General features: G+C 36.4%; 4 protein-coding genes and 1 long non-coding RNA gene across 9 annotated transcripts; 2 read left to right on the forward strand and 3 right to left on the reverse strand.

The window, feature by feature from the left end:
* Window positions 1-1,592: 1,592 nt before the first annotated feature.
* On the reverse strand, window positions 1,593-3,340 carry LOC119073940. Its single transcript, XM_037179814.1, has 3 exons — window positions 3,219-3,340; window positions 2,608-2,909; window positions 1,593-2,547 (listed from the first exon to the last, which is right to left on the reverse strand). Exons 1-3 carry the CDS (start codon window positions 3,306-3,308, stop codon window positions 1,995-1,997), a joined length of 945 nt encoding a protein of 314 aa, XP_037035709.1. The 5' UTR covers window positions 3,309-3,340; the 3' UTR covers window positions 1,593-1,994.
* A 2,148-nt stretch (window positions 3,341-5,488) lies between these two features.
* On the forward strand, window positions 5,489-9,029 carry LOC119073214. The gene is made up of 8 exons (XM_037178525.1): window positions 5,489-5,607; window positions 5,662-5,963; window positions 6,024-6,491; window positions 6,829-7,023; window positions 7,091-7,211; window positions 7,261-7,329; window positions 8,812-8,898; window positions 8,961-9,029. The coding sequence occupies exons 1-8, from the start codon at window positions 5,578-5,580 to the stop codon at window positions 9,027-9,029; spliced, it is 1,341 nt and encodes a 446-aa protein (XP_037034420.1). The 5' UTR covers window positions 5,489-5,577.
* Window positions 9,030-11,249: 2,220 nt separating this feature from the next.
* LOC119073936 (oxysterol-binding protein-related protein 9) lies at window positions 11,250-25,214 on the forward strand. 5 transcript variants are annotated; one of them, XM_037179809.1, is made up of 14 exons: window positions 11,250-11,687; window positions 15,450-15,578; window positions 15,653-15,868; window positions 15,940-16,144; window positions 17,261-17,359; window positions 17,508-17,631; window positions 21,456-21,616; window positions 21,674-21,863; window positions 21,931-22,184; window positions 22,249-22,423; window positions 22,757-22,991; window positions 23,062-23,183; window positions 23,248-23,353; window positions 23,420-25,214. In XM_037179809.1, exons 1-14 carry the CDS (start codon window positions 11,586-11,588, stop codon window positions 23,504-23,506), a joined length of 2,205 nt encoding a protein of 734 aa, XP_037035704.1. In that variant the 5' UTR covers window positions 11,250-11,585; the 3' UTR covers window positions 23,507-25,214. The 5 variants fall into 5 exon arrangements, with proteins under 5 accessions (XP_037035704.1, XP_037035702.1, XP_037035703.1 ...); XM_037179807.1 differs by having other exon boundaries at window positions 11,263-11,687; window positions 17,487-17,631; XM_037179808.1 differs by having other exon boundaries at window positions 11,263-11,687; window positions 17,490-17,631.
* LOC119073941 (elongation of very long chain fatty acids protein 4) lies at window positions 12,572-14,917 on the reverse strand. The gene is made up of 6 exons (XM_037179815.1): window positions 14,292-14,917; window positions 14,094-14,190; window positions 13,414-13,507; window positions 13,071-13,317; window positions 12,869-13,008; window positions 12,572-12,808 (listed from the first exon to the last, which is right to left on the reverse strand). The coding sequence occupies exons 1-6, from the start codon at window positions 14,335-14,337 to the stop codon at window positions 12,635-12,637; spliced, it is 798 nt and encodes a 265-aa protein (XP_037035710.1). The 5' UTR covers window positions 14,338-14,917; the 3' UTR covers window positions 12,572-12,634.
* On the reverse strand, window positions 15,784-27,010 carry LOC119073942. Its single transcript, XR_005087120.1, has 3 exons — window positions 26,998-27,010; window positions 19,018-19,022; window positions 15,784-15,913 (listed from the first exon to the last, which is right to left on the reverse strand). It is a non-coding gene; the product is annotated as an uncharacterized LOC119073942 (long non-coding RNA).
* Between the last annotated feature and the right edge of the window lie 121 nt (window positions 27,011-27,131).

Raw genomic sequence — 27,131 nt, forward strand, 5'->3', positions numbered from 1 at the left:
CTGAAAATTGGAAATGGGTAAGAACTCGATTTAGTTTGGGACACCCTAAGGTCGGCGACTTTGAACTTAGTGACTCATTCCGTTTCAACTGTTTTTCAGCTGGTCCACTAACACATACAAAATTGCGTGTGACTATCTCACCCGTATAAACAGTCTTAAGCACTTTTATTTGTATGAGTGGATCATCTGAAAACCAACTGTAACAAAACATATCATTCTATCACTTATTTCAAAGTCTCTAATTGTAGATCGAGTTCGCACCCATTTCCAATTTTCATTTTTTTCGAAATTACTCTAGATCGAAATCACAACTGGAAAATGTATAGTTGGACACGAAATTATTGGCTTAGAGTAGGAACCACGCTCGGCGTAGGATTCCCAGTAGAGGTGAGCGGGCTGCCCGAAGTTGGCCCGAACCCGAACCCGATTCAATTGTAACGGGCTTCGGGTTGCTCGGGTTTCCAAAATTCAATTCGGGTCGGGTTCGGGTCGGGCCGGGTTTCAAATTTAAAATCCAAAACCGACCCGAATTAAAATTTTCTATGTAAAGTCACGGCGTTGGACACTTAAAAGTGGATCTAACTTAGTCAATTTCGTTTTTCTTGGAAGAAATTCAAGAAACTGTTTCAAAATGATTTTTGTTCTTCGTTTTCCAAATAATTTTCGATTTTAGCGCGTTTAAGTATCGTTCGGGTCTCAGTATCTGTCAAGTTTCGGGTTATCGGGTCTCAAAAATTTAATTCGGGTAGGGTTCAGGTCGGGCCGGGTTTCAATATCTGTCGGGTTTCGGGTTCTCGGGTTTTAAAAATCGATTCGGGTCGGGCTCGGGTCGGGTCGGGCTCGAGTCGGGTCGGGCTTTGAAAAAACCTCGGCCCGCTCACCTCTAATTCCCAGCAGTGATTCCATTAGAATGTCTTACCGACGACAAATATTTCCAATCCCATTCAATTAGACCACAGCCAGGAACCTACGAGAAAATAGCAATTAAAACCAGGACAAAGAATTTTCTTTTCGACGAACCGGTTGTCGCGAATACAGCATTTCGGATATTTGATAGAGTTTTTCCAAAACTTCCGTATCAGATGTGGCACACATAATCCGATGCAAAATTAGTGCGGTCTCTTTAGCTCTATCGACTAGAACCGTACCAGTGAATATGTTAAAAATCAATGTGTGAACATAAACACACATCCAATACAAGCAAATGGTTGCAATGTTAGCGGCCTCGTATTGATAGTTCATCCAAACACTAAAATAATGAAAGTTCTTACTGAGGGTTGAAAGAACACCTGAAATTGTTTGTCTAATCTCGACTTTCGGATATCAAAGAAATGTGGGTGCCAGTTCTTCTTCAGTCTTTCTACCTCACTTGTAGATGTCGTTCTGAGTATACCTAGTCTAGTATTCAATAAATCCCCACAGTCTTCGTAAACCATACTGAGAACGACATCTACAAGTGTGGAATGATTCTTCTTCTTCTTCTTCTTCTTTTTCAGCCTGTTTCTATCCGCTACTGAATGTAGGCCTCTCCAACTTCTTTCCATTTCGTACGATCCATTGCCATTTGCTGCCAGTTTGTACCAGTTTGTGGAATGATTAGTCAGCCACATTTGCGGTGCACTAAACTTTCATTAATTTAGCAATAATGTCTAAAAAATGCATAACTTCACCGATATGCACTGCACATCAATAGCGTCGAGTATCATATTGTTTTGAGGTTTCCCCATTAATTGTACGAGGAAAATGCGTTGCTTGCACAATCTAACATTTTCCATACTCACCAAAATCTGGAGAACAATCCAAAAACGACGTACACAAAAATGTACAACGTGACGAGCTGCATTTCCAAGCCATACAAATCATTTAAACTATCAACACAATCAGTAAGTTTGTCGTGCAGTATAAATAGTCGGTCCAACTTGTTTCGAATCTCTTCAGATGTTGAAGCTTTGGTAAAAGTGTACTCAGTGAAGTGACTAGAAAATAGACCTCTGTTACAATGTGATCGTTTCGGGTATATGAAAGAGTAGTAAAACTTGCGACTTTTTATCAATTAGAATCATAGGAGTGGAAAACCACGACTTCGAAGAGCTTTTTTTATGAGATTCTTCCAATTTCTTCTTTTGGTTACTTAAGTCGACTCTCTTCTGTCGAAGCACCTCGCTCTTCGTTATTGTGTTGATCTCAAGTTGGTCGCGTAGTAAAATGTTTTTTGGTTGGAAATTATTTCGGTATTTTGTGTACTGAAATTCTTTTTGGCGCAGCATATCGTCTCCAACAATTACGTTTCGATGCTTCATTTCAGCACTGTCATATAACAGTTGCAGCAAAATGTTATTGATTACGCTGTACCTGGACAGTACAAATATTTGGTTGGAGTTTAACTGGTTTTCCACGGATAGAATGCTGAGATTCGCTATAAAGACTGAAAGTCCAATGTGACTTATACTCATTATATCGACAGCCAAAGCGCTGAGAAGATAAAATGTTAAGCAAAGGATAGCTATTAACCCGATTCCGGAGAACATCATCAAATGAAATATGGACCTTAAAGTGAAAAATTAAAATTAAAGGGGAAATTGAGACTAATAGTTTCAGTTCACAAACTTTTTCATTTCAGCCTTAAATAATTTCGCATGAAATACACCAACGAACTCATCGTCTATTTCGTTGTAGTTCTCTAAAAGAGTCCATTTATGTTCATACTTTCGTAGGCCTATGACAGTGAAGACTATTGATATCAGTAAGATAGCAACCAATTGCAACCAAATTCCATAATTCATCATCGTAGAATTCGTAATGTTGCTGAATTGTCGAGAATCAATGTTAGCCCAAAACAAAGCCATCTTCAGAATTAGTAGTATGATGGCGATGATAGTACCAGACAAATCATACACTTTGATCGATCTCTGTAATTTTATTCGTTTGCATTATCTTTTGGTTGATCAATTCTACAATAATTCTACATTAAGCCAGATATATTTGTGGAGTCATAATTATCGAGTCTATTACTTCTTTTGATCTTAGTAGTTTCAATGTTTTGGTAGAAATCTATTCCTTCATTAGTTTTAACAGAATAAAATCAAAATAACTGGATCTCATCGTTTAATTCTGTAGTCGTGGTCGATAACAGTTGACATAGTCATCCGTGGGAGATAAAGCCCTTCCTAAATAACTTTTTTGCTTGCTTAATACAGTCGAATATTGGATGATCTTACTTTGTATGTTTGGGGACAGTAACCACACACTTTTGAAAAGAGATTCACCCACCAAAATACGTCATACGAATCCACACTTTCTGAATTCATTTTATCTAGGTTACGCTCCGGTAAATTTGTCACTGAACTGTTTGTTAGTTTACAAGTGAGTGAGGACCATTTTTCCCATTTAATTACGATCGGATATTTAATGAAATTGACAACTTATCGATAAATGAATAATTTTATCAATTAACATTCAATTCATATGCGTTTAATTGATTAGCTAATATTTGTTTATTTGAGTAATGGAACCTCAGTTCGTCGAAATAGTTTATAGTGGCAATACATATATCGCGCCTCTATGTTCCGTGCATTGAAAAAACTAATTTCCGACTATGTACGTTCAAAATTTCGTTTGTATTTTACATTCAATATTTACTCTGAATATTAACGCATTGAATTTAAAAATTAAAGAAAAAACCACTGAATTCCACTCGAAATGTTTGTTTGCGAAACAATTGCTGTTTTTCAACAATTCATTAATTGATTATCGTGGAGGAAATTTTTTTACAGAACTGTATGCTAAACACATAAGTATACGTAAGCTCCATCCAAACTTAATTTAATTACTAAGTAATTGAAACAAAGTTTCTTCAGACTTTGATTATGTATTCTTAATGAACGAAAGATATTTTTTTTTAATCTTTGCCATCTATCTGAGATGACAAAATGTTCATAGACTGAACCAGATCCCACTTTTGGAGCCTTTTTTTTACCGTTATACCTGTTATAAGGTTCTAAATTAAAATTACGCAATAGATATGAAAGTTAACCAGAAGCAACGTATCGTATGCGCAAAATTCCAGTTTAGGCACAAATTAGGGACAAGTTTTTGAATGAGATCCTCATTTTTACCATTAAGCAACTCAGCATCATAATGTGCAAAATTCGATGTCATAAAATCATGCCCGCATGTTAGTAAGCTAAGTTTACAAACATTTTTTTGAGGACGGCGGAGCATATTTACAGCAACTTTTTGACTTCTCCCCCTTGGCTCGAATGGCCCCCAAACTAAGATTTCTGGAATATAGGAATCCATACGAGTTCTACGAGCTATCTGACGTTACTGCAGCTTCAAAATTGGCCGATATATTGAACTTCGAAATATTGATTTTTGTATGAAAATAAGCAACATTTCATATTTTTAGATAACTCAAATTAGCTGCGTTAGTTAGTTAGTTCCTATGAAAAAGGACGATTTCGTAACTCCTTAACGTTTCTTACGATTTTCCTGAAATTTTGGTTATAAGTCAATCTCGGGCCCTAGATTAAAATAAGATTTTAAAAAATGGGGGTATGCAAGCGTTTTTGGGAGCTTGGACTCCCGGAAGTTTCCATACAATAATAACAGCGTGTTTTGTGTGTGTCAGAAGATTTTTTTTTTCAGCTAGTAATTATGAATTATGAGTAATTATTGGTAAATGTTGGAAAAAAGTGTTATTTTCGTCATCCGTGATGTGTTCCAAGGCTGGTTCCTAAATTTTGGGATGAAAGATGATTCCTCTATCACTTCCTTACTTCCATCAGTGTTTTCGATGGATTAGAGTTATTTTAGATAGAAGTGAGGTGTTTCGAGGTTGGTTCCTAAATTTTGGGATGACAGATGATTTCTCTGGCACTTCCTAACTTCCATCAGATTTTTCGATGGATTTAGGTTGTTTTCGATATAAGTGAGGTGTCGGACATCGGAGGTTCCTAAATTTTGGGATGAGAGATGATTCCTCAGGCACTTCCCAACTTCCATCGGATTGTTCGATGGATTTGAGTTGTTGTCGACATGAGATGCTTACAAAACTAGTGACCCTTACCCATAAACTTTCAAAAGAACTGATATCCGCCAAAAAACCCTAAAGGGTGAAAGTGTGACGCAAGTCCCTGTTTCTACTTACAAAATAACTGATATCGCTGAGGGTGACGCTTTCTGAGGCGAAAGTTTTATCAACAAAAAATTGACCCAAAAAATTTAAGAAAGAAAATTTTAGAAAAAATTACGTCATATTTTTCCCTGTTTTAACTATTTTCCTAACATTAGTTTCCTCAACATCTGCCACTTGTGACGCAATTTTTTATAAAATTTTCTTTGTTAAATTTTTTGGGTCAATTTTTTGTTGTTAAAACTTTCGCCTCAGAAAGCGTCACCCTCAGCGATATCAGTTATTTTGTAAGTAGAAACAGGGACTTGCGTCACACTTTCACCCTTTAGGGTTTTTTGGCGGATAACAATTCACACCTTAAAAAGTAACCAAAGAATAAATAGTTTTCAGAAGTGTCGGATGACTATTGTGATGCTATAAGACCAATCCATGAATTTAACAAAATGATGGGGTATGCACCTCATCCTCAGAAGGTAATGTTTTTTGGTCGGTGCTATTTTTATTCTTCAATATTTTACACATTAAAGAGATCGGCGAAAAAGTTTACCTTTTCCGGAATGTTTTTCACAATTTCCCTGGTAATTACTGAATGTGCTCTGATTTACTTGAGTCACGATCCGAATAAATTTACAAAGGCAACCAAATCGAACATTCTCAACTATGGCATTTACATTCAGACAGAAGTGTCGCTAATGTTGGCGTTGTGGTTTTTACTTCGAGCATGCACTAAAATCACCAAAAAATGGACGGTGAACGAACAATTTTCAGAAGTCGACCAGATTTTGAAGAATGAGTTTTCGATGAATTTATGTTATAGGGACGTAAAACTGTACGAATGTCTGGTGAGAAGAGTTATGACCATCCTAAAATATTTCCCTTGCAATTTCAGAGCTTCGGTGTTATCAGCAATTGCAGGAATGACCGCTGGTCTAATGTTGTTTGGATTTACAGTTTATTTTTTGATAGACGTTCCATTTGATACTATGCATAAGGCATGCATTTGTTTTTCAATCTACTTGTCCAACATCAGCATGTACGCTATTACTGTAGAATTTATTGGCAATGTTTCTTTCGTATTTGTTCGATTCAACGACATCAACAATATCTTGAGGCAGTTGTTATTCGACGATACTTATCTTCTCAACAGTGTAATTGATGAGTCAGCATCAAGGGAGCTCATCTACACTAATTACCTACCGATTCCGAATAAGAAAAACCTTTTCAAAAAGAAATCAAAGTTTTCTTCGGTTCATAGTATGTCTGAATGGATGGACCGCCGTAAAGCGGAATATGGAAATCAACAAAAGCCACTAATGAAATCGAGATTCAAATGGCCTTGGACCCTGTTTACAAAGACGTACGCTTAGTTTGATTCTGTCGTTAGAGAAAGCAGAATGACTGTTCTGAGTGTAGAAAAGAGTTTGATTTGAAAATTGTACAGGAAACGTCAGTGGAATTTATGCATGAATTTGCTTCAGCTGTTGTTCACCTGGTCCACTCATCCAAACAAAACTGCTCATACGTCTTTATATGGTTTAACCATCACCACGCGTGTACGTGTAACTAAGTAACCCATGTAGTACGGTATTATAAGCCCTTATGTTTGTATGAGTGGACCAGCTGAGAAACAGGTGAAGCAAGTTCAAGTCTAAATTTCACCGACGTCGACTGTAATGAAATTCAATTTTTTATAGGTTCATCAGCAAGCCTACATTTTATAGATCCTCAGAGCCGTCGTATGTGCTAGAAAAGTTAACTACTCTCATTGGTTTACATGAAAGGCTAACCGAAAGCGTAGCACTTTTAAACGACATCTATTCTACGGAAGTCTTTTTCATTTTGATGGTGATATTCACTTACGTGCTTTTCGGATTATTTAGCAGATACATGTGAATATAAGCGACATATATTTTTAATAAAAAAATTTTGAATTTGATATGAACTAATGTTACGCAGGGTGTTATTTGACTATGAAATGGAAGCTTACAAAATATCGTCACTAAATCTAACATGGATGATAGCTTATACCGCATCGATTCTTACTGTAATATCTATGAGCTCAATTTTAACCACAAGGGTATGAACTTCACATAAGAATTGAGTCACTTCAAATAGAAACATTTTAGGCAAAACATACAGCGGTTATCGTTCACAGAGTCCTTAGAAAGACTAATGATGCAGAAATCGAAAACAAGGTAATGTTTCAATTTTATTGATAAAGCACATGTCGACGAAAATAAAGATGAATGTTGAAACTAATGAAGTAATAGACATTCCATCCTTGCGGACATAATTGTCTCGACCAAACCGTACTTTTCATAAATCATGCTCGTCTTTCAACACCTTCAGCATGTAAAATCCGTGATATAACTCGGGATTAAGATGAAAAGTCTCGTTTTAGTGTGTTTATTGAGCTTCCCTTCGAGTGTGGAGTTTGTATGCTGAACCGAAGGCGAAGTATCCAACCACAAGTAATTATGAGAGTTATTTTACCTCTTAAGTGTGGCGAAAGTGAATTTTTTTTTGTTTTCTTTTTCTTTCGATACTCCTGCGAAAAATGAATTTACATAGGAGGTAAAATACTATACTATACTCGGGATAAAAATGAAGTCATGTTTTATTGTGAATTTTGTTGATCCGAGGCGAAGCCGATGAAAAACATGTAAATTATTCTGAATTGTCTTAAACTTGATTTTTGTTTTGTTTTGAGGTGTTAAATATATAGTCTTCACTTCGAAACGAACTATAATAAGCTTCCTACACTCGTAAACAGCACATATTCAAGCAAGACAGTCTTCATATCAAGAGAAGTAACCAACTCGATAATTACTACGATTTACATATATTTCGCCACGGACGCTATGCTTTATAAATTTATCCCAATTTCAAGAAATTTAACAAAATTATTTTTCAAAATGATGATTTCGCTCCAAGGCTGTATACTTTGGGATCATTTGATACTCTTGTTACTGAGCATACAGAATCATTTGATACTCTTGTTACTGAGCATACGGTATTTTTTACGTTGCGATTTGGCAACGGACCAAATGCAACACTGGAACTCATCCACAGCGCGAGGCTATTAATACTAAAGCGAGTCAAAAAGCAAACAAACAGAGCAAACAGCTCTTCCCTTACCCAGCTTGATCACGTGAAGTGAAAAACAGTGAAGCAGAGACGCTGTTTCGACCTCGGGATTCAGTGGCGGTCAGCGACTAGCGTGATCTAGCCATCATCAGTTGTTTCCACTGATCCCTTCCCAAGACAGCTGTAAAACTTTCAATTGAACAAGTGCTGAAAGTCTACTTAAAAAGGTTGCCATCTACAGATAAAAAATTCGGTCTATGAAGGAAAGCTACTTCGAAGTAAAAACCATCAGATCGTAGTATACAAAGTATACAGCCTTGTTTCGCTCATCGCTAGTTTTCCATTTATGAAGCCTTCAGCTACAATGTCATATTGTTTACAGCATTGTTTTGTCCCGTTGTTCGTCCACACTATGATTGTAAACGGTAAAACGTTTCGTCACGAATCGTAAACGGTATCACGTTTCGTTCGCCCTTCGTTGAATAAAAGAAATTTTTTCAACAATTTCGGTCAAGTCAACGCAATACAACACTTTGTCAATGTTGAATTGCTGACCAAGCAATACAACAATTTTATCAATAAGTTTACAGCTCTTCACATTCTCCAAAATGTTGCATTTACGTCGCATTACACTTAACTTTGGTCAAATTAATTTCGATTGGCCACTCTTATTCCAGGTAAATTTTAGTATCTGCAAAAGCGGTAAGATGTTTTTGATTGTAACGAACTTTATTTTTAGTTAAACGGAGCCGTAACTTCCTATCTGATCATATTGATTCAATTCCAGTTGAGCAGTAAAAGGCATTAGACCTAGAAGCATCTATACAATAGTATACAATAGTACACAATAGTATATTACTTCCGAGGTTCCAAGTTGTGAATTTGATAAGTGGGGTGTTAGAGCCCGACCCGAAGGGGATCCGAAGTGTATTCCCCACTTGTCAAATAACAACTTGGAACCTCGTAAGTACAATGCTTTACGTGATTAGGCAATGTAAATGAAAATGTAACATGCCGTAACACGTAAAATAATTTAATAATACAAATTTTATAAAATACGTGTAAATGGGAACGTTTATTCGCCAATAAAATCAAAAAAGTTTGAAATTTGTTTCTGTTATTTACAGCATGTATTCGATAAGAATAAGCGATGATCTTATATTACCGAATGATGTAAAAGTGGTATCGGGGAATCTGGCACACGGTGCCAAAAGAACGTATTTTTCAGCTACGCAAAAGGTGAACTCGCACATGCAAGTTTATTGCTGTAAATGTTTTTTAGACATTTCATTGACTTAATGACTCCTTTTACAAAGTTTAGGTATCGAAAAATCGTGTGTGACTTCACCTTTTACATAGTTGAAAAATGCGTTGTTTTAGCACTGTTGTGCCAAATTACCCCACGTCGTAAATGTTATTGAGTCAAACACGAGGTGAAACTTTAAACAAATGAAGTAACTGATTTAAGTCAAATCATTTAACAATTTTATTGCCTATCCACCCGGAATATTGTTGTTACATGTACATTTCCCACCCGCGAAAAGCTGTCGTTACCTGTGGGTACTTTTTTATTACATCACAAGTGAAGGAAAATTCATTAAATACCAGGAGATTTTCATTACTTATCAGCAAAAATGTATCACATGAAATATTCGTTAGGTATTTATAGCACTGAAATCGAAACAATGACTCGCGATGTTGTTTTAGTTTTGATATCAAAAACTTTGTGACTTGAATTAAGTGCACACCAATTCATCAAAAACTTTCGAAAAAATAAAATTAAAATCACAAAAATAAAAGTGACGGCCATTTTATCTACAGCAATAATCTATAGATCAAGTCCAAGGTTATTCGAAATGTCAAAAATCATCCACAGAGAACCCTAACCTGAAAGTATATGCAGTGAAAATGAGCAGGCACTTTGCTCATGTTTGAATATAGAAACAAATGTTTTAATGGTTTTCATTGTTTTCTTGTAAAATAATGAGCTTACACCATACCAAGGTTCTGAAAGAACTTTGCGCCTTTTATACATTGGAAATACATTAAATTAAAGGTTTTTGTAGATCCGGACAAAACACAAAATTAAACGGCAGCTCAAAAATTACAAATTTTTTCACAGAGTTGAGGTTAGGGTTCTCTATGTCAGTATAACTGTCAGTGTTCGGTTTCGGGTTATTACTCGGACTTGATCTATGGCAAAACAATTTTAATTTTTGCATTTTTCACTTATTTTCAAAAACACTCAACACTTTTGCTTTTATTATCAAGTATTTACTTCACTTCACAGCAAAATTAATTGTAACACCACCAAAATCGACAAATATTTCGCAAAATTAGAATCTAGCACTTCACAAAACAAAACAGTCGAAGTAGTTTGTCAACATGTCATCAAAACAGTAGTGTTGCCAGTGATGCTTCCGGGATTAATGTTATGAAGAAGTGTGAGCCGATGAGCAGACTAGATTCGTTTATAAACGTTTCAATGCAACAACAAATGTTGTGAAATTATACATTCATTTAGAATAATCTTTTGGTATTCAAGAATCTGCTAGTGTCTTCTTGAACACTTTTGGTTTTGAACTGTCAGGTCCTTGGGTGGAAAAATGTACTCGTAACAACAATATTCCGGGTGAACAGGCAATAAAACAGCATACATTGGATGCTGCTCGGTAGTTCATTACACTCGGAATCAATTTTGTGATACGAGTCGAACTCACTTGTGTGGTTTTAAGTAACAAGCTTTGGAAACGGTTATTTTGACAAGTGTAAAGTTTGAATATCCCAGCAGAGGTGATATCCCTCATGTAATGAACTACCTCCGCAGCATCCAATGTAATCTACTATTACCGTGATATGTTTGAAGTTTTTATAATTTTAAGTCTGAAATGAAACATTGGAATTAATTTCGATCATGTTCAAATTTACCAAAAACCAATGTTAAAAAATCAAAATTTGAAGTTTGCGCTATTTACGCAATACGTAAATAATATTCGTAATCAATTGCTACCACCTTCACGGCGAACGTAATGTCACGTTATCCATAGAAATTGAAAGTTTACGGACCCGATAGTCGAGTAAAAAACACACAAATTAAATCGCTAAATTAATCTAAAATTGCACGTTTTGTGACCTGCTGGTGTAAATAATTAAAAACGAATCTACCTGAAGTGAAGGACTGCCGTGATTTCATTCCAAAAGTCGAATAAAATTTCAATTTTCCACAGCAACTAAAAACTGTACAAATTCTGTCTTCAATGTTTACATGTCTTTGGTGGTGACATTTCGATAGAAAAAGTCATCGTAGTGTTTTGAAGTCGATTCGGTGTGTGTGAAATTTGTTGAAATTTTTAAAGTCTAAATCATGTTGGAAGGAACGCTAAGCAAATGGACAAATGTGATGAAAGGCTGGCAATATCGTTGGTTTGTTCTGGATGAAAATGCGGGGCTCTTATCCTACTACACAGTGAGTAGTTTTCATTTTTTGTAACCATTCACGCTAACTTACTTCACCACACACAACTCGGCCATATTTTTCCAAAGCTACTTGCTGTCCGACGAAAAAGAACATAAATTTGTTTCTATTATTACTCATTCGGATCATAATAAGGCGGGGTCAACAATATTGTCACTGTAAATGCGAATGTCGATTTTGTTTACCAGCCCGAAACCGAAAATCCTTTCATTCCCAACATTTGGAACTTCGATTTTATTTTTACATCATTGATGAGAATAGCGACTTTTGCTTTCCAAAATAGTCTCTGTAACCTTTACTTTGCATCATGCATATAGACGTTACCTATCTCACTATAACGTTGAATAAAAAGATGTGAGAGCGAAATTAGTGGAACGAGATTAGTCAAACGATTCTTACTATCATTCATTATGTTGTATTGAAGGCGACAAATATAATTAAAAGAGCAAATAAAGAGATTACGTCAATGTCACACATTTTCTTAATTGTGTATTATACTCCGGGTGGAACTTAATCACTTTTATACGTGAAGAAGTGACTGTGTGAATAAAGTAGCAATTTCTTCACGCAAATTAGTTTGTACTTCGGCGACAAGATAGGATGATGTTGGTACCGAAATGATGAGCTAGAGTTGATGAGATCACGTTAAATTGTGTGGTGTTGTTTGTGAGAAACGGGCCTGCTGGTTGTAGCTTCTTTCTTTGACGATCTCGTTTAAAGTAGTCAATTAAGGACTCGGTTAAGTCTTGAACTGGTTCTTCATTTTTTAATAATCTATCTGAGTCTATCTGAGAACATCTTTGTTTGGACACATTGTGCATGGTATAGGTATACCAACTGGTCATCTAGTGTAGTGTGCACAAATATTCAAAGTCTTTGTTCTACTCGCGAATCACATTTTATTTCCACAAAATTGCATTTCTTCAACCAAAATTGTCTTAATTTCCCTTTAATTTGTCAGATTTTGTTGTGTACGCTGTCCGGAAGAAATCGTAAAACATGTAAAATATCAGCGCCACATTAGGTACATAGATAGCGACCAAAACTTTCGGTACGTCACAATTTTGCGCCAATCCCAATAAACACTGCGACAGAATGAAGCAAAACTGAATCTGTAACGAGATATACATTTTGAGTCATTGACAATTCGATTTGGTTGTCATTGTGTGTACCATTTGGATGACAGTGATATTCTTCTTGATTGTTTGTAGCTTCTTTTGGACAGCCGGTCCGAACAATGCAGCGAAATAATAACTGTACATAATAACGTGGACGAATGAGTTGAGGATAATCGAGAACAAGATCATGCCTCCTGTACGGGAAATGTTTCATTATAACTACAGTTGTATGTCGATGCTGTCGAAAACAATTTACCTCCGTTGTACTTGACCATGATCCATGACAGTGAAACGGTGCTGACGTGATGGTAAACATGCAGCTTGGAGACTTGATTCTGCTTTTTACGCAACACAAAGAAAACCGTCTCTATCAGCTCGACCACTTTCAGTAGGAACGTATGATAGGTCAGTTGTAAGATTCTTATTGGTTTCGGATCGGGTCGAAAGTCCACACTTTTGCATTTCCAAAATTCTAATGGCTGCGAATCGTCTGTGCTTATAATCTAGTTGATGGTAGAAGAAAAAAGGCAGTTTTGTTAACGGATGTCTTCAACTTTCAGTTCGTTCATAGTTATACTAAATTGGAACATAATACGTACTCCATGTATCAAATAACAACAAGCGACCACTTGCAGTAGATTGTAAATTGCCATTACCCATTTCAGGTCGTACGGTTTTCGTTTTTCCATAAAACTGTGAACATAATAGCGAGACAAGGTATAATAGAACAGATTGGCTCAAATTGACTGAATTTAATTATTTTTTTATGTTAATGAACTCCATGTCCACATTATGCATATATGCGGTCTTTCCTTTTGACCTGTGATTTTTTACCAAATTGAATTAAACGTAATTCGATGTGAAAAAGAAACGGTTTTAAAAGCGACGGCATTGTAATTAATTAGGTCCAATTCTAATTACTATTTATTTATGCAATTAATTGGTATATTGTTAGCCGTTGGAGATTAGGCGAATTTGGATATTTATAACGTTGGACGGTTATATTGGAAAAGTAGAACGCTGAACGGAATATGTTTCGGTTCTAAAAATATACGGAACCAAAAACGGCCTTCGAACGCACAAGTTGCGCAAAAGACTTCAAATCCCGGAAGGGTCCGTCTATTCTCTTATAGCATGAAAATCGATTAATTTGACTTTTTTGTACTGCAAATTACATACCGTCTGCTTAAAAACCTAACAGTAGGCAATTCTCGCAAAGAAATCGAATCGTCACCTATCTTTATCAACATCAAATATTCAAAATTCAATAAGAACTTACGCTGGACCCCATCGATAAATAATCGTTAAGTAAACGGCAACAATACACATTAGGAGTAAAGGTGTTTCCATCAGCGGCCAATTGATAGCCCTTTGATCTGAAAATCATTGTTCGACCGTAAATAATTTACCACGTTTGCAACATACATGAGTATATGAGTATGCGTTTGGCAAAAATTGTAAAACAATGAATAAATACCTCCGTATCGTATGAAACTGGAACTTTCATTTGAAATTCTTTCCATGTTTGGCAAATGTTTTTTTTTCTCTTCTTTCTTTTAACTTATTACAACACCGGTTAAAATTCGGATTAAAATGCGATTTTTAGAAAAAGTCGAGGGAATTTTCGAAATAAATTAAAAGGTAAGTCGATCGAGAGACTTTGAGCCGTTTAAAATTTAATGAACGAAAATTATTTACTAAGCAAAATCACTTAATTGGCACATTTAAAATTGATTTTTATGATTTCTGTTTCGTTCAGTGTGTTGTCGGTAATAAAATTTTGATTTTTTGATTAATGAGCCGAATTGAGAACCACCAACCCGAACCGATAATGGCGATGTACTAAATCACAATTGTTTGGTTGTAAGGTAGATAGGTCGAACGAAATTTCGTTTAAATATTCGTATGCTTGACATGTAGGTACCTCTTTTTTTTAACTATTCATTCACCTTTAATTTATATTTGATTTCCTTAATAGTTCCATCTATTTATTTTGTTTAGTTTACTACGAGGAATGCTATACGTACGGTGTGTATGTAAGTAATGACCCATAAATAAATTGCTTGAATGTCAAGAGAAAATTGTGTCTATTTTCCACTATACACTTCCAGCAATCCTTGTGTCTTATTGATGATAGATTTAAGAATCCATCAACGGGGAATAAATAAACAACTCAAGTAGACGCTGAACGTGGGTCTGTGTTTTTTTTCATCAAGTTTCTTAAGTGTAATGCTGACAAAGCTTTTTCTTCAGTTTTTTTTTCTCTCTGGCTCGTGTCATGAAATGGTAAACCTCCCGTTGAAATTTGATCTATAATTTTCATCTTAAAATCGTCGTCTGATAAAGTCACGATAGTGTAACGAAACGAGACTGCGGTCATATGTGAACAAGAGACCTGCGGATCTGATTATACGTTGTTTAGGAAGAAGCTGAGTTACAGATACTATTGGTGAACCTGATTTGTTCCATCTGATGTAAAAATTCAATTGAAGAGCAAATTTAATGATCTTCAAATATATCACAGTTTCTATCCTTTCCATCTTGCTCTCTCCTCTCTCACTTGCCTTTGAAAAGGACATTTCCATCGTCTGTGATTCCTATTCAGCTAACAAGAAAATTTATCTTTTTTTTCCAGTCGAAAGAAAAAATGATGAAAGGGGTTCGCAGAGGCTGTGTTCGTCTCAAAGGTGCAGTTATCGGCATAGACGATCAAGATGTGAACACGTTCACAATTACAGTAGACCACAAAACCTTTCACTTCCAGGTAACTTAATTTAAAGGATTTTTAACATGCTTCGCTGTTGTGCATATTTCATTCAACAAAAACCTATTCTTTAGGCTCGTGACTCTGACGAACGAGAGAAATGGGTTCGACGATTAGAAGACACCATTCTTCGTCATGCTCATCGTGTACGCGGACTGTACTATAACAATGGTACCAGTGTTTCGGATACATCAGGCGGTGCAGCTAGACGTCCAAATTATTTACAAACTCTGGATAAACGGGTTAGTGAAGCAGACGCATATCTTCAGCTGATGATAGAACAAACGAATGTAATTTGCCGTCATTTTGTGCCGTTGGCCATTTCACTGATTTTTCTTTTGTATAATTTTGTGCCATTTAGAAATTAGAAGAGAAATTATCGAAATTGTCCGATAAAGAGGAGCAGGAGAAAAACCGAGTCATACAGGAAAATGCCAATGCAATGTTAGATAGTATAAAGCACTCCATAGTTTTGTTACAAATAGCGAAAAATACAGCTCATCCAATCAATGGAATTTATCAAGGTCCCAGTACAAGTAATAAAATCGATGCGGAGGAGTCAACAGGTTGGTTCATATTTTCACTTTTTTACTTCTTCGTTTCTTTTATTTTGATTGATTGATTGGTTGAAAACACAGTTGTGGCTTCGTTCTATATGTGGAATGTTTGTATCTATAAAACGGTCGTGTATCGTGTGTGAAAGTGGTAGCTAATCTAACCTGCTTGAAGGTGTGTCTTTTTAGATTGCGTGTTTTTACAAGCATCTTGCACACGGAGGTAATATTATAATTGGGAAGTGAAGAGACAAACGCATCCGGTTCGATGTGAAATTAAATTGGGGGATGTGGTCAAATGTTCACCCACAACAGTTTCTCATATTAGGTTGAACTTAGGCTGCTCCAAGACAAAATGTTTCAAATTCGAGTCCTCTTAACGTCATTGCCGGTCGTTTCATTTGTTGTTTTTTCAGTGACAATTAATACAATTTCCAACTGGATCATTTAAGTAATTCAATCTAAAACTTTGTTTTGAGATCCACTAAAGAATCTAAGCATAGAGTTACGGGATTGTAAGTCACCGTTTGTGCTTCTTTATTAAATGCATTGTTGAAGCCGCTTCAATAAAGCAATTGATCGACAGAAATAAAACAATGAATTATAGTGCTTTAGCCATGCATGGTATCACATTCATTGTCTTCGGCTTAGTGGACAGTGGACCAAAGCATTGTTGGTATTCCAGTCCTGTAGCCGTAATTTTCCTTTCACTCATCCGATTAATCTAAAATTAATTGTGCCGCAAGTGATGCGTCTACTGTATTTTCATTCAATGTTTCTAACGGAATAACCGTTGCACCGAATACAATAAATTAATTCGTGTTCAACAAGACACATTGTTATTGATCGATCAAAAAATTTGTTTCCAATTCCTTCCCTGCTTTGGCTGTAATAAATCACATAACCGTCTGTGTCGAAATCAAATGTAAAATTCATAATTTCGACGACCCTCAACTGAAACGTGTATTATCGATTCGATTTACTTTACTTTTGATAGTGATTTGTAAGACAGCGGATAGGTAAATTGCTGTGTTATTGTTTTATGCACATAGTTGGAACAAAACGTCGATAAATAGAATGGGAATATAGAAACTCATTGGTTCACCACATGATTATGTTGTTTTATAGAAATATTGCCACCTGTTGGAATACCATTGCCACACACAGGCGTTGCGTATGGTTCTGAGTGCATAGAAAGTAAACGTTCACTCGTAATACAACGTGAAGGTGAGAGAATTGTCGTTGATTCTTTTTGTTTTTGTCTTGTCGTTGGAATTTGTTTCGTTTTTCTTTTTCTTTTTTGTTTAAATTTTCATCTGAGACATTTTCTTACCATCGACATTATCGATAACAGCAGTCCACTTACTGTTACTAGATGACAGCGCTCCTGTGATGACATCGTTCGTCCCAGAAACTTCGTATTCCAGTTCGGAGGGTGAAGATGACTTCTACGATGCATACGATGACCCATTTTCGAGTCACGGAAATTCACCGACTTGGTAAGTTGTACGGTTTCCATTTTCCATTAAAACAAAATTTGCATTGCAAAGTTGTTATGATTGAAGTGTGTGCTAAACATCAATTCTGTTGATGTGTGCAAATATTGACCGCTGCGCTGCTGGTTTGAATTGTAAATTGTATTCAATTTATTTGCTTGCTGTCAAATCTGTCCTTGACAATGATGTTTCTTAAGGTTAATATCGTGCATGTGTATCACTTTACGATGACTTGTCTCAAATTTTCGGTGCGTGTGGAATGGAAACAATAGAGCGGAACATTTATCTAATGTTGTGCAAAGTCTGCTTATTATTCGGTATTTTTGAGTTACACTTCTGCGAGAAGAAGTCAGAACTATACGTTATCAGCACGAAGCAAGTAAAAAGGAATGTGTAATCACTTTGTATAATTGTTGGTATGAAATACTTCAAGTGAATAGAATTTTACTCTTTGGTATGGTCAATAGTTGTTTACGTGACAAAGGACATGCGTTGAAGAAATACCACTTTCCAACGTATCAATGGTACATGGTACCGGCATTGAAAATGAGTTTTCATACCTAGGACACTTCGTCGCACTTATCCTCCATCCAATATGAAAAATACTATTCGTACCACGGACTAAAAGTCTTCTTTAGCGTATTCAATTCCAGACCTCGCCTTCGGCTCTGTCTGTAAACTTCTCACACGCTAAAAAAGACTTTTAATCCTATGTACGAAATGTACTATTTCCTGAATAGCCAGCAGTGCAAAAATTGCATTTTCACAACGCAGGCAAGAAAATAGTTATTTTCTCCCCTGCGCTGAAACTTCGGAGGCCTTTGTTGTGAAATAGTATTTTGCATAACAAGGGGCGAAAGTAAAAAAAATCAAACGTGTGAAGTTTGCAGCCCGCGCCGCAGGCAAACTTACAAACTTACAAACTTTCGCAGTATTTGGCATAAAATAGTTATTTTCATGTGTCGGGGCCGAAAATGAGGAAGTTTCGAGATTTTTCTCGGGTTTTCGACCCCTTACGTGAATTTTTTTTTGAGTATCTGTTTTGGACGATTGATTTTAGGCACTTTCGCATGTAGCCATCACTTCGTTCGGGCTACAACTCGCGAAATTGCCTAAAAACAATCGTCCAAAACAGATACACAAATAACTATTGTTACCCAACGGAAGGAAAGTAGGAAATTTCATTTTCTCGAGTGTGGCCCTCGCTACGCTCTGGCCACAAACAAAACATTCGAAATGAAATTTTCTACTTTTATTCCGTTGGGTAACAAATAACTATTTCGGTTCCATGTTATTTATGTAACCAGAGAGAATTGCGTTAATGGGTCATGAAAAATTGAGTGGTTGAAGACTGGTTGAATTGCATTTTTAGTGAGAAAAATGCAGCACTTTCTCTCCAGTGAGGAGAAAATCGAACTTTTCTCATTCGAACTGTCACTTTGTTATTGTTTTGAAAATGTCATGGCTGAATCGATGTTTTCGTTTCGCGGAGAAAAACTGTAAAACACAACATGCACGCATGGAAAATGTTGTGTTCATGTTCACCTCTAGGAGAAATATGAAATTCCAACTTGATTGACACACACATCTAGTGCCTAAAAAAGCTAAAAAAACATTTATCACCCGGTTGCATGAATAACTATTCAATCTACACATGTAGTGCCTGAAAATGCATTACTCAGCGGCATGTTTAAATACCTGTTTTTGACATGTGAGGAATATTTGTACGGATGTGGGCTTCAAGCTGGATTTCGCAGTACACCGTTTTAAGCCTCCGTTTTGATAATACGCATACCCTCAATGTTAGGCGGAATATTGCATTGACTTTTCGAATATAATTGTCAGTCAGTCAGTCAGTCAGTTCAGTTTGTAACAAGGTTCTTTAAGAACAGGTTAAGACAACTACGGAGGCGGATGACACCAAATTTTATAAACGCACTCACTACAGATAGTTTGAGAAATGAACTTAAAGAAAATATTCTTTGGAAAATTCAGAATTTTGTTTTTGTTAAGTTGCATTTTTCATATAAACTTCGCATCCGATGACGCAATTTGTGTGTCACCGCTTTCGTGATCAACTCAGAGTTGTCTTAATCTGTTCTTTCAAAACCTTGGTTTGTAATACATTAAACTACGGCTTTCAACATTTCCGCTCTGTTCCCTTCCTGAATGAAATTGTTTGTGTCAATAAAAACTTCTGAAGGACGTGGGTCGATACCGTTTCATCTCTAAATCTAAACCAATTATATGTAGGGTCCTTCAATGACGTTATAAGCAATAAAAGTGTAAAACAGGTATGGTCTATCACCCGCCCGGAGGACATAAAAATTTGTCTTTCGCCATGAAACGCACTCATTTTCATATTATTTTGACACAAATTGTGAGTGCGTTTAAGATGAATTTTTCGATTGGCCATACCTGTTCTGTACTTTCATTGGTTATAAGAGCCAAGGAGAGGACAAACATTAAAACTCTGTTGTCACTCTGTCATAAGACATTATTAAAACCTTAGAGAACCCTTCGATAAAATAGAAAATTTCACTCAAATTGTCACTCAATTAATGTCATTGGCGCTCTATAATCTGTATTGTTCCCGATACATCCGGAAATACATTTAAAGTTGTCATGGGTATTGTCACCCCGAATTAACCGTATTCAATGTCCTTTTCCATTCAAATAAAATTGAGAAAATATTTCGCAACGAAATCTAGTCGGCGCATGTCATTTCCGGCGAAACACGAAATTTCAACTTGAATTCAAGAATATGAGAAATTTATTCCCGGCGCATTGCACATAATAATAATCAAAAGAAAAAAAAATAAACGAAACAATAGTACAAACGTCAAATATGAAAAAAAAAATTCGGCGGCAGCAGTCAGTAAATAAATAGAAGACTTGTGTATTTAACGTTATTATATGGATGTAGTATATGCACACTACATATATAATGCACCGTAACTATAGACCGTATAGTGGAGAAAATACGAAAAGAAAATTTCTGAATTTTCTCTCAATTTAGTCGAAGTGAGATCATACCATTTTACACTGCATTGTGTTCGTGTAATTAATTTTTCATCACCGAAATTCTGATTTTACTGCCATTTGGCATAGTAGGCGAAATGTTTCATATTCCGAATTTAATCAAAAGTTTTTCTCGACGACGGCAATAGTTGTGGTAAATGTCACTGGTGCAATATAAATGTTAAAATACAAATTGTGGAAAATCCATCGAAAGCTACATAAAAATGGCAGTGCTTCCTCGAAAACGGATCGTCAAATTTAATATTTAATGCGAATCACACAGATGTGTTTGTATGCTTTTGACACACGGACAAGAAATTCGATCAAAATAATGTTTCGTACGCTGTCTGAAAAATGGTTACGTAGGACGAGTGTCAGGTATAACTATTTACAAGTACGCAATCTAATTGGACACAATTACAGTAAATCTATGTGTTGTGCTTTATTGGTATTTTATTGTTCTGACACACATTTTCTGTGGTTTCGAGCATGAAAAATGTAAATGGATTCGCTTCTCAATTGCATTTTATCCTTCAATGACAGACAAAATGTTGTTCTCGGTAAAAAAAATGGTTGTTTTTCGGTTGTTTGGGCTTTTATACCACGCATTGAACCGGGTCCAATTTATAATTTTCGATCAATGAACAATTCGGTGGGTGCCAGTAACTCCAGAATGTATCGAATGAGTATTAATTGTTGGCTAACTTTCAAACTAAGTTCAGTTTGTCTATAACACAATTTTTATGAGTCATACCCCTGACGCCCTGGCCATACAATCCCCTTAATCATTCATAATTCATTTGCAGCAATACTCGAACGTTTCCTGATGCATCGTCTCGTAATCAGGCTGTTGCAGATGCAACGCCCGCCGGCAAAAAAGATGAAGTTGAAGCTCCCGCTGTACAACCGAAAGAGAAAAAAGATACATTTTTACCATATCGAAACGATGGTAGCCTAGACTATGACGGTAAGATCGATATTTTTCTTCCCTTCATTTCGGCGACATCATTCTCTTCCTCCCCAGCTTTGTACGAAGATGAATCCGAATCGGATTTGTCAATGGAATCGCATGGCTCTGTGGTAACACATTTACTGTCACAAGTAAAAATTGGCATGGATTTGACGAAAGTTGTGCTGCCCACATTCATATTGGAACGGCGGTCGCTCTTAGAAATGTATGCTGACTATTTTGCTCATCCGGATTTGTTTTTGAAGTTGGTTATTCAGCGGTAACGACCACAAAATTTGGTTTTTCTAATGGAATTTCTATTTGCCTTAAAGAATTGCTGATTTAAAAGACCCCCGTGATCGAATGGTTCAAGTAGCGCGTTGGTATCTTAGTGCTTATCATGCCGGACGAAAAAGTGCTGTAGCTAAGAAACCCTACAATCCAATATTGGGCGAAGTATTTCAATGTTACTGGGACATTCCAACGGAAAAAGCCGACAGTCATTGTGTTGAAGATGGACCGATACCATGGTGCAGAAGAGATCAGTTAACATTTATCGCTGAGCAGGTTTCTCATCATCCACCCAGTAAGTTTCACATAATTCTTGTGCCTTGCCTCGCTGTGATAAATTTGACAATTTCCTCCGACAGTTTCCGCTTTTTATGCTGAACACTACAACAAGAGGATCAGTTTTTCGGCATACGTTTGGACAAAGTCAAAATTTCTGGGACTGTCGATTGGTGTCCATAATATTGGTCATGGAGTCGTGACTGTATCTGATTACAACGAAGAATACGTTTTAACTTTTCCGAATGGTTATGGAAGGTAGGCCTCCCTGAAAGTGTTAGTCCTTGAAGTAGGCGCTAGCGCAGCTTCTAATTGATAGCAAATGTAGCAAAGTAAATGGCTTATGTAGTCCCAAACACACTCACCATCGACAATAACGGCAGGGTGGTTCCTTGCCTGAACTAAAACTCATGCTAAACAGTGGTGCATTTCTTGCATTTCCATCTCTTGATTTTGGTGTATGACTCGTAGTTTTCACGCTATTGTCGGTGGCATGCATGTTCGTTTTGCAGACGCTACCCAGAAACAGCTCGAAGCCTTTCTGGCTTCCACGACCGAACATTCACTAATTAACAAAAAAAAATCTTTCAGATCGATATTAACAGTACCTTGGATTGAACTTGGCGGAACTGTGACCATAACATGTGCCAAAACCGGATATCATGCGGACATAGATTTCTTAACGAAACCATTTTACGGCGGTAAACGAAACAAAATTACAGCCGAAATCTATGCGCCGAACGAGAAAAAGTCTTTTCTATCGGTCAGTGGTGAGTGGAGCGGCCTAATGGAATCCAAACACAATTTAAATGATGGAAACAAACAAGTATGATTCAACATCCGCACATAGTGAACCCATTCGTATCGTTGAGATTGACGGTCGTTTGCATTTTCAGAAGCCCGAGGTATTCGTTGACGTAAATTGCATTCCAATTTTCAAAAAGAATGTGAGACCAATTGTGGAACAAACGGAAAATGAATCCAGGAAAATTTGGATGGAAGTCACTGCCGGTTTAAGGTAAGTGGTGCTGCTCGATTGACTGGAACGCTTTTATTAATCGATCAATTTCCTGTCGTAATAGACTTAATGACATTGAACGTGCTACGAATGCAAAATCGCAGGTGGAACAGAAACAACGAGATGAAGCTAAATTACGTAAGGAGACCAATGAGGAATGGGACACAAAGGTAAGCACTCGATTCATTTCGTTACCGTTTAACATTGTGTTGTGATGGACCTGAATTTTCGTTTAGTATTTCAAATCCGTTGCCGATTCGTGGATCTATACAAAGCCACTGACACAGAGACTACATATGGAACAGAAAAGCGACAAAAGATAATAAAACCACAAGTGAATCGAATAACAAAACCAACAAAACAACAAACAAAAATAATAATTAATTTTTCAACAATGAAACCTATTATTACGAATTAATAAGCAACAAGCAGCCATTAAAAGCGCGGTTAAATGAAAATTATCTAAAAACAAATTTATAACAAGAAAGAAAACAAAACAAGAAAAATCTAGCTTAGACACACACCAATCAATCATTACATTTGCAATCATTATGAATATCAAATCTTTTGCTAATTTGAAGAAAAAATGAAAACAAATTATGGGCACACACCAAATGTATTAACGACAAACTATTTTAACCTCTTCCAATTGTTAGTAAAGCAGAGTTAATTGAAATTTAAAAATTTAGCCATTCAATGCCGAGTGACGACGACGGTGGTAAATCGTTGGCGCACACAGAGGTCTATAAAAATGATAGAAATGTTAAGATCGTAGGGTTGTAGGTTTTAGACTAGCGAGATATTCAGCACAATAATCATTTCCATTTGGTTGTTATCTTTTCACATTGCAATGCCTGTTGTGAGGCTCATCTTATATGGTCCAATGAAACTGATTGAAGAAAAAAAAAAATCAGAATTCTGAAGACTTAACGATAAACTGGTTTTAGGGTGAACGGGATTAGAGTGCAAAGCATGGGCTTACTAACGGTCGGTATATTTTTCGTGGCAATTTTATTTTGTCTGGTCAAGGGTTGTTTCGCTTTAGTTACCAGCTCTAGAAGAAATTTCGGAGTTCAATAGCCGAGTGGGTCAGTTTACAAAGAAAAATATCCAAAACAATGGTTTCCCGAACATATTCAAAATATCATTTTTTACTGCCCGATGTTATTATACCAATAGTTATTTACACGATAAGGGGAAAGTGATTTTTTTTTTCGATGAGTATCCAGTTGCAACCCGAGCCGACGGCGAAACACTTTCCTCGAATTATGTACAAAACTTTTCATGCCGAGGCTGGCGAAAGTTGATTTATATTTTTTAGCGGACGAAAGTAGAGCTATTTTCGCTCCAAGGCATGAAAAATCGTTCTCTACGGACAATCAATATGCTCTGATCATTTGAAATTAAAACGTTAACATCATGACATATCATTTTCAGTCACGTTATGCCATTACGGTAATGGAATCCTTTCTCCTTAGCATTTATCAACAAAAAATAAAATTAGTTTCAAAGTAACTCGGCCAATTTGCAGAAATAAATATCGTTAAAATCAGAATATCTATTAGACCTTGTTGTTGTTAAAGTGGGGGTAGGATGATACGAGTTTTGTATACGTTCGTTTAGTGCAACCAATATTTTTATTGTTTTTTATTTTTGGAAATTTTATGATGTAACTGGTGTTCAATAATGGTGGAAGTGTGAGCCGTGTGGCCAATGGATTTGGGTTGTAAACATTTCCACTGACATTAAACTTATGTAAAGTCGTTGAGTGTAACCGAGTTATAAATGGTTTTTAAGGCACTAGATGTGTAGACTGTCACTCAGGGCCTGAGTCCGAGTGTGACAATACACAACGTGTGACTAAAAAAGCATTCATTACCGAGTTACATACAACGTTTTTCTCAAAAAAGCCAACGAAATTTAAAACGTTTCGTCACTGAGTTGAGAAAAGATTCTTTTTTTAACATCGTCCACTTCTTTCATTCCCACATGCTCTAACTCTACAATTTTTACGCTTGAAATTAAATTAATTTTACAATGAAGAAGTGTTTGTTTGAGTTCAATTAAAAGTATTTCGAATTTCGGATTCTTCAGGCAAAGTAGTGTGTGATGTGTCAAATCAATGACAAATTGAGTAAAGTAAAAAAAGAAAATTAAAACAAAAAATTATGTTGGATCGGCCTTGAAAATAAAACACAACAAAAATTCGGTATAAAAATGATTATTATAAATATACGAAAAATTATGAAGTTAATTAATTAAATAAAAAGACAAAACAAAGAAACGGTAAACGGATGTGGTTTCTATTTAGCAAAAACGTTAATAATAGTCGGAGTAGGAGCCATTTTCACAATATACTGCACTTTCCACATTACCAACTCTTTTCCCTATTTTAACAACCAAGATGCAAAACTCCGCTTAGGAAGAAATGGTTATTTGGATCACAAGGGACGAAAGTAAAAAAAATTCAACCGTGTGCGAAGTTTGCAGCCCGTGGCCGAAGGCAACTGATGAAATTTACCGAAATAAGCTGAAATATGCGGGGGACCAGGGGGCGGCAGCCCCCTGGTAAAAGAAAAATTTATAAATTATTGGCAACGTTCTTTTCTATCACAACAATCACAGTGATCACAACGACACCAGACGGAACACATGTTGTTGCTGTCATTTACTTTTCATGCTTCGGGGCCGAAAATGAGGGCAATTTTTCGAATTTTCTCGGGTTTCCGGCCCTCTGCATGAAAACTCACATGTGCACCTGTTTGGGACGGTTGATTTGAGGCACTTTCGCTTGTAAGCCTCACTTCGTTCGGCCTACAATCCGCGAAATTGTCTAAAATCAATCGTCCAAAACAGGTACACAAATGACTATTCGCATCCTCGTTTGAGGGGCGAAAGTACTTTCGCTCCTCTGTTGGGAGGCGAAAGTATTTTCGCACCTCTTGTGATGACGTGGCCAACTGAGAGTTGAATTTTTATACTTTCGCATCTCATTCGGGAAGCGAAAATTACAACTTTCGTAGTTGGTGTAATGAAATGGTTATTTGTGTACCTGTTTTGGACGATTGATTTTAGGCAATTTCGCGGATTGTAGGCCGAACGAAGTGAGGCTTACAAGCGAAAGTGCCTTAAATCAACCGTCCCAAACAGGTGCACATGTAAGTTTTCATGCAGAGGGCCGGAAACCCGAGAAAATTCGAAAAATTGCCCTTATTTTCGGCCCCGAAGCATGAAAATCAAATTTTCATGCTTCGGGGCCGAAAATGAGGGCAATTTTTCGAATTTTCTCGGGTTTCCGGCCCTCTGCATGAAAACTCACATGTGCACCTGTTTGGGACGGTTGATTTAAGGCACTTTCGCTTGTAAGCCTCACTTCGTTCGGCCTACAATCCGCGAAATTGCCTAAAATCAATCGTCCAAAACAGGTACACAAATGACTATTGTAAATGTTTCAAAATAAAATATTGCTGCGAAGACGTCATTTACATGCTACATGCGTCGAAAATTGTACTTTTCGTGTTTCAAGCACTACTTTTAACGCCCTCAGCATATAATATATATTACACACTTGTCACGAAGAAGTCAAGGCTTGCCGAGACTGATAGTTACAAGTGTGTACTCTATTCTATCACATAAGCGAAAACGAGACAACAACATAGAACATTTTTTGAATTAAACTTCTAGTTAAGTAATTTTGACATCCGAACATCGCGCGTATTACATAACTCGTGATGAAAATGAAAAGTATCGTTTATCGACCTCGGCTCCTCCTCGTATCAACACGAAAACTCTTTTCATCTTTTTAATTAATAACTCTTTTTTTGTATCTAATGCTCATTTATTTTTTTCGAAAACATCATAAATTCAATTCATTGTTTTCCTCGAACAAGCCAATATAGTTTCGAAAATAATTCTTCCTCGTCCGGGCAGATTTTTTTTAGGTCTTCG

This window comes from Bradysia coprophila, unplaced genomic scaffold (assembly GCF_014529535.1).
Source record: "Bradysia coprophila strain Holo2 unplaced genomic scaffold, BU_Bcop_v1 contig_138, whole genome shotgun sequence".
Lineage (NCBI taxonomy): Eukaryota > Metazoa > Arthropoda > Insecta > Diptera > Sciaridae > Bradysia > Bradysia coprophila.

Bases quoted from the DNA above. Each gene is read 5' to 3' on its own strand.
- LOC119073940 (XM_037179814.1), bottom strand. From the start codon at position 3,308: ATGAATTCAGAAAGTGTGGATTCGTATGACGTATTTTGGTGGGTGAAT. The intron at 2,910-3,218 runs GTAAGATCATCC...ATAAAATTACAG, and splicing joins ACTGTCCCCAAACATACAAA to AGATCGATCAAAGTGTATGA. The intron at 2,548-2,607 runs GTTTGTGAACTG...TTTCACTTTAAG, and splicing joins TTTAAGGCTGAAATGAAAAA to GTCCATATTTCATTTGATGA.
- LOC119073214 (XM_037178525.1), top strand. From the start codon at position 5,578: ATGATGGGGTATGCACCTCATCCTCAGAAG. The intron at 5,964-6,023 runs GTACGAATGTCT...TTGCAATTTCAG, and splicing joins TGTTATAGGGACGTAAAACT to AGCTTCGGTGTTATCAGCAA. The intron at 7,024-7,090 runs GTGAATATAAGC...AATGTTACGCAG, and splicing joins GGATTATTTAGCAGATACAT to GGTGTTATTTGACTATGAAA.
- LOC119073936 (XM_037179807.1), top strand. From the start codon at position 11,586: ATGTTGGAAGGAACGCTAAGCAAATGGACAAATGTGATGAAAGGCTGG. The intron at 22,185-22,248 runs GTAAGTTTCACA...TTCCTCCGACAG, and splicing joins GGTTTCTCATCATCCACCCA to TTTCCGCTTTTTATGCTGAA. The intron at 22,424-22,756 runs GTAGGCCTCCCT...AAAATCTTTCAG, and splicing joins TTTCCGAATGGTTATGGAAG to ATCGATATTAACAGTACCTT.
- LOC119073941 (XM_037179815.1), bottom strand. From the start codon at position 14,337: ATGGAAAGAATTTCAAATGAAAGTTCCAGTTTCATACGATACGGAG. The intron at 13,318-13,413 runs GTACGTATTATG...ACCATCAACTAG, and splicing joins GTTGTTATTTGATACATGGA to ATTATAAGCACAGACGATTC. The intron at 13,009-13,070 runs GTAAATTGTTTT...TTTCCCGTACAG, and splicing joins CATGGTCAAGTACAACGGAG to GAGGCATGATCTTGTTCTCG.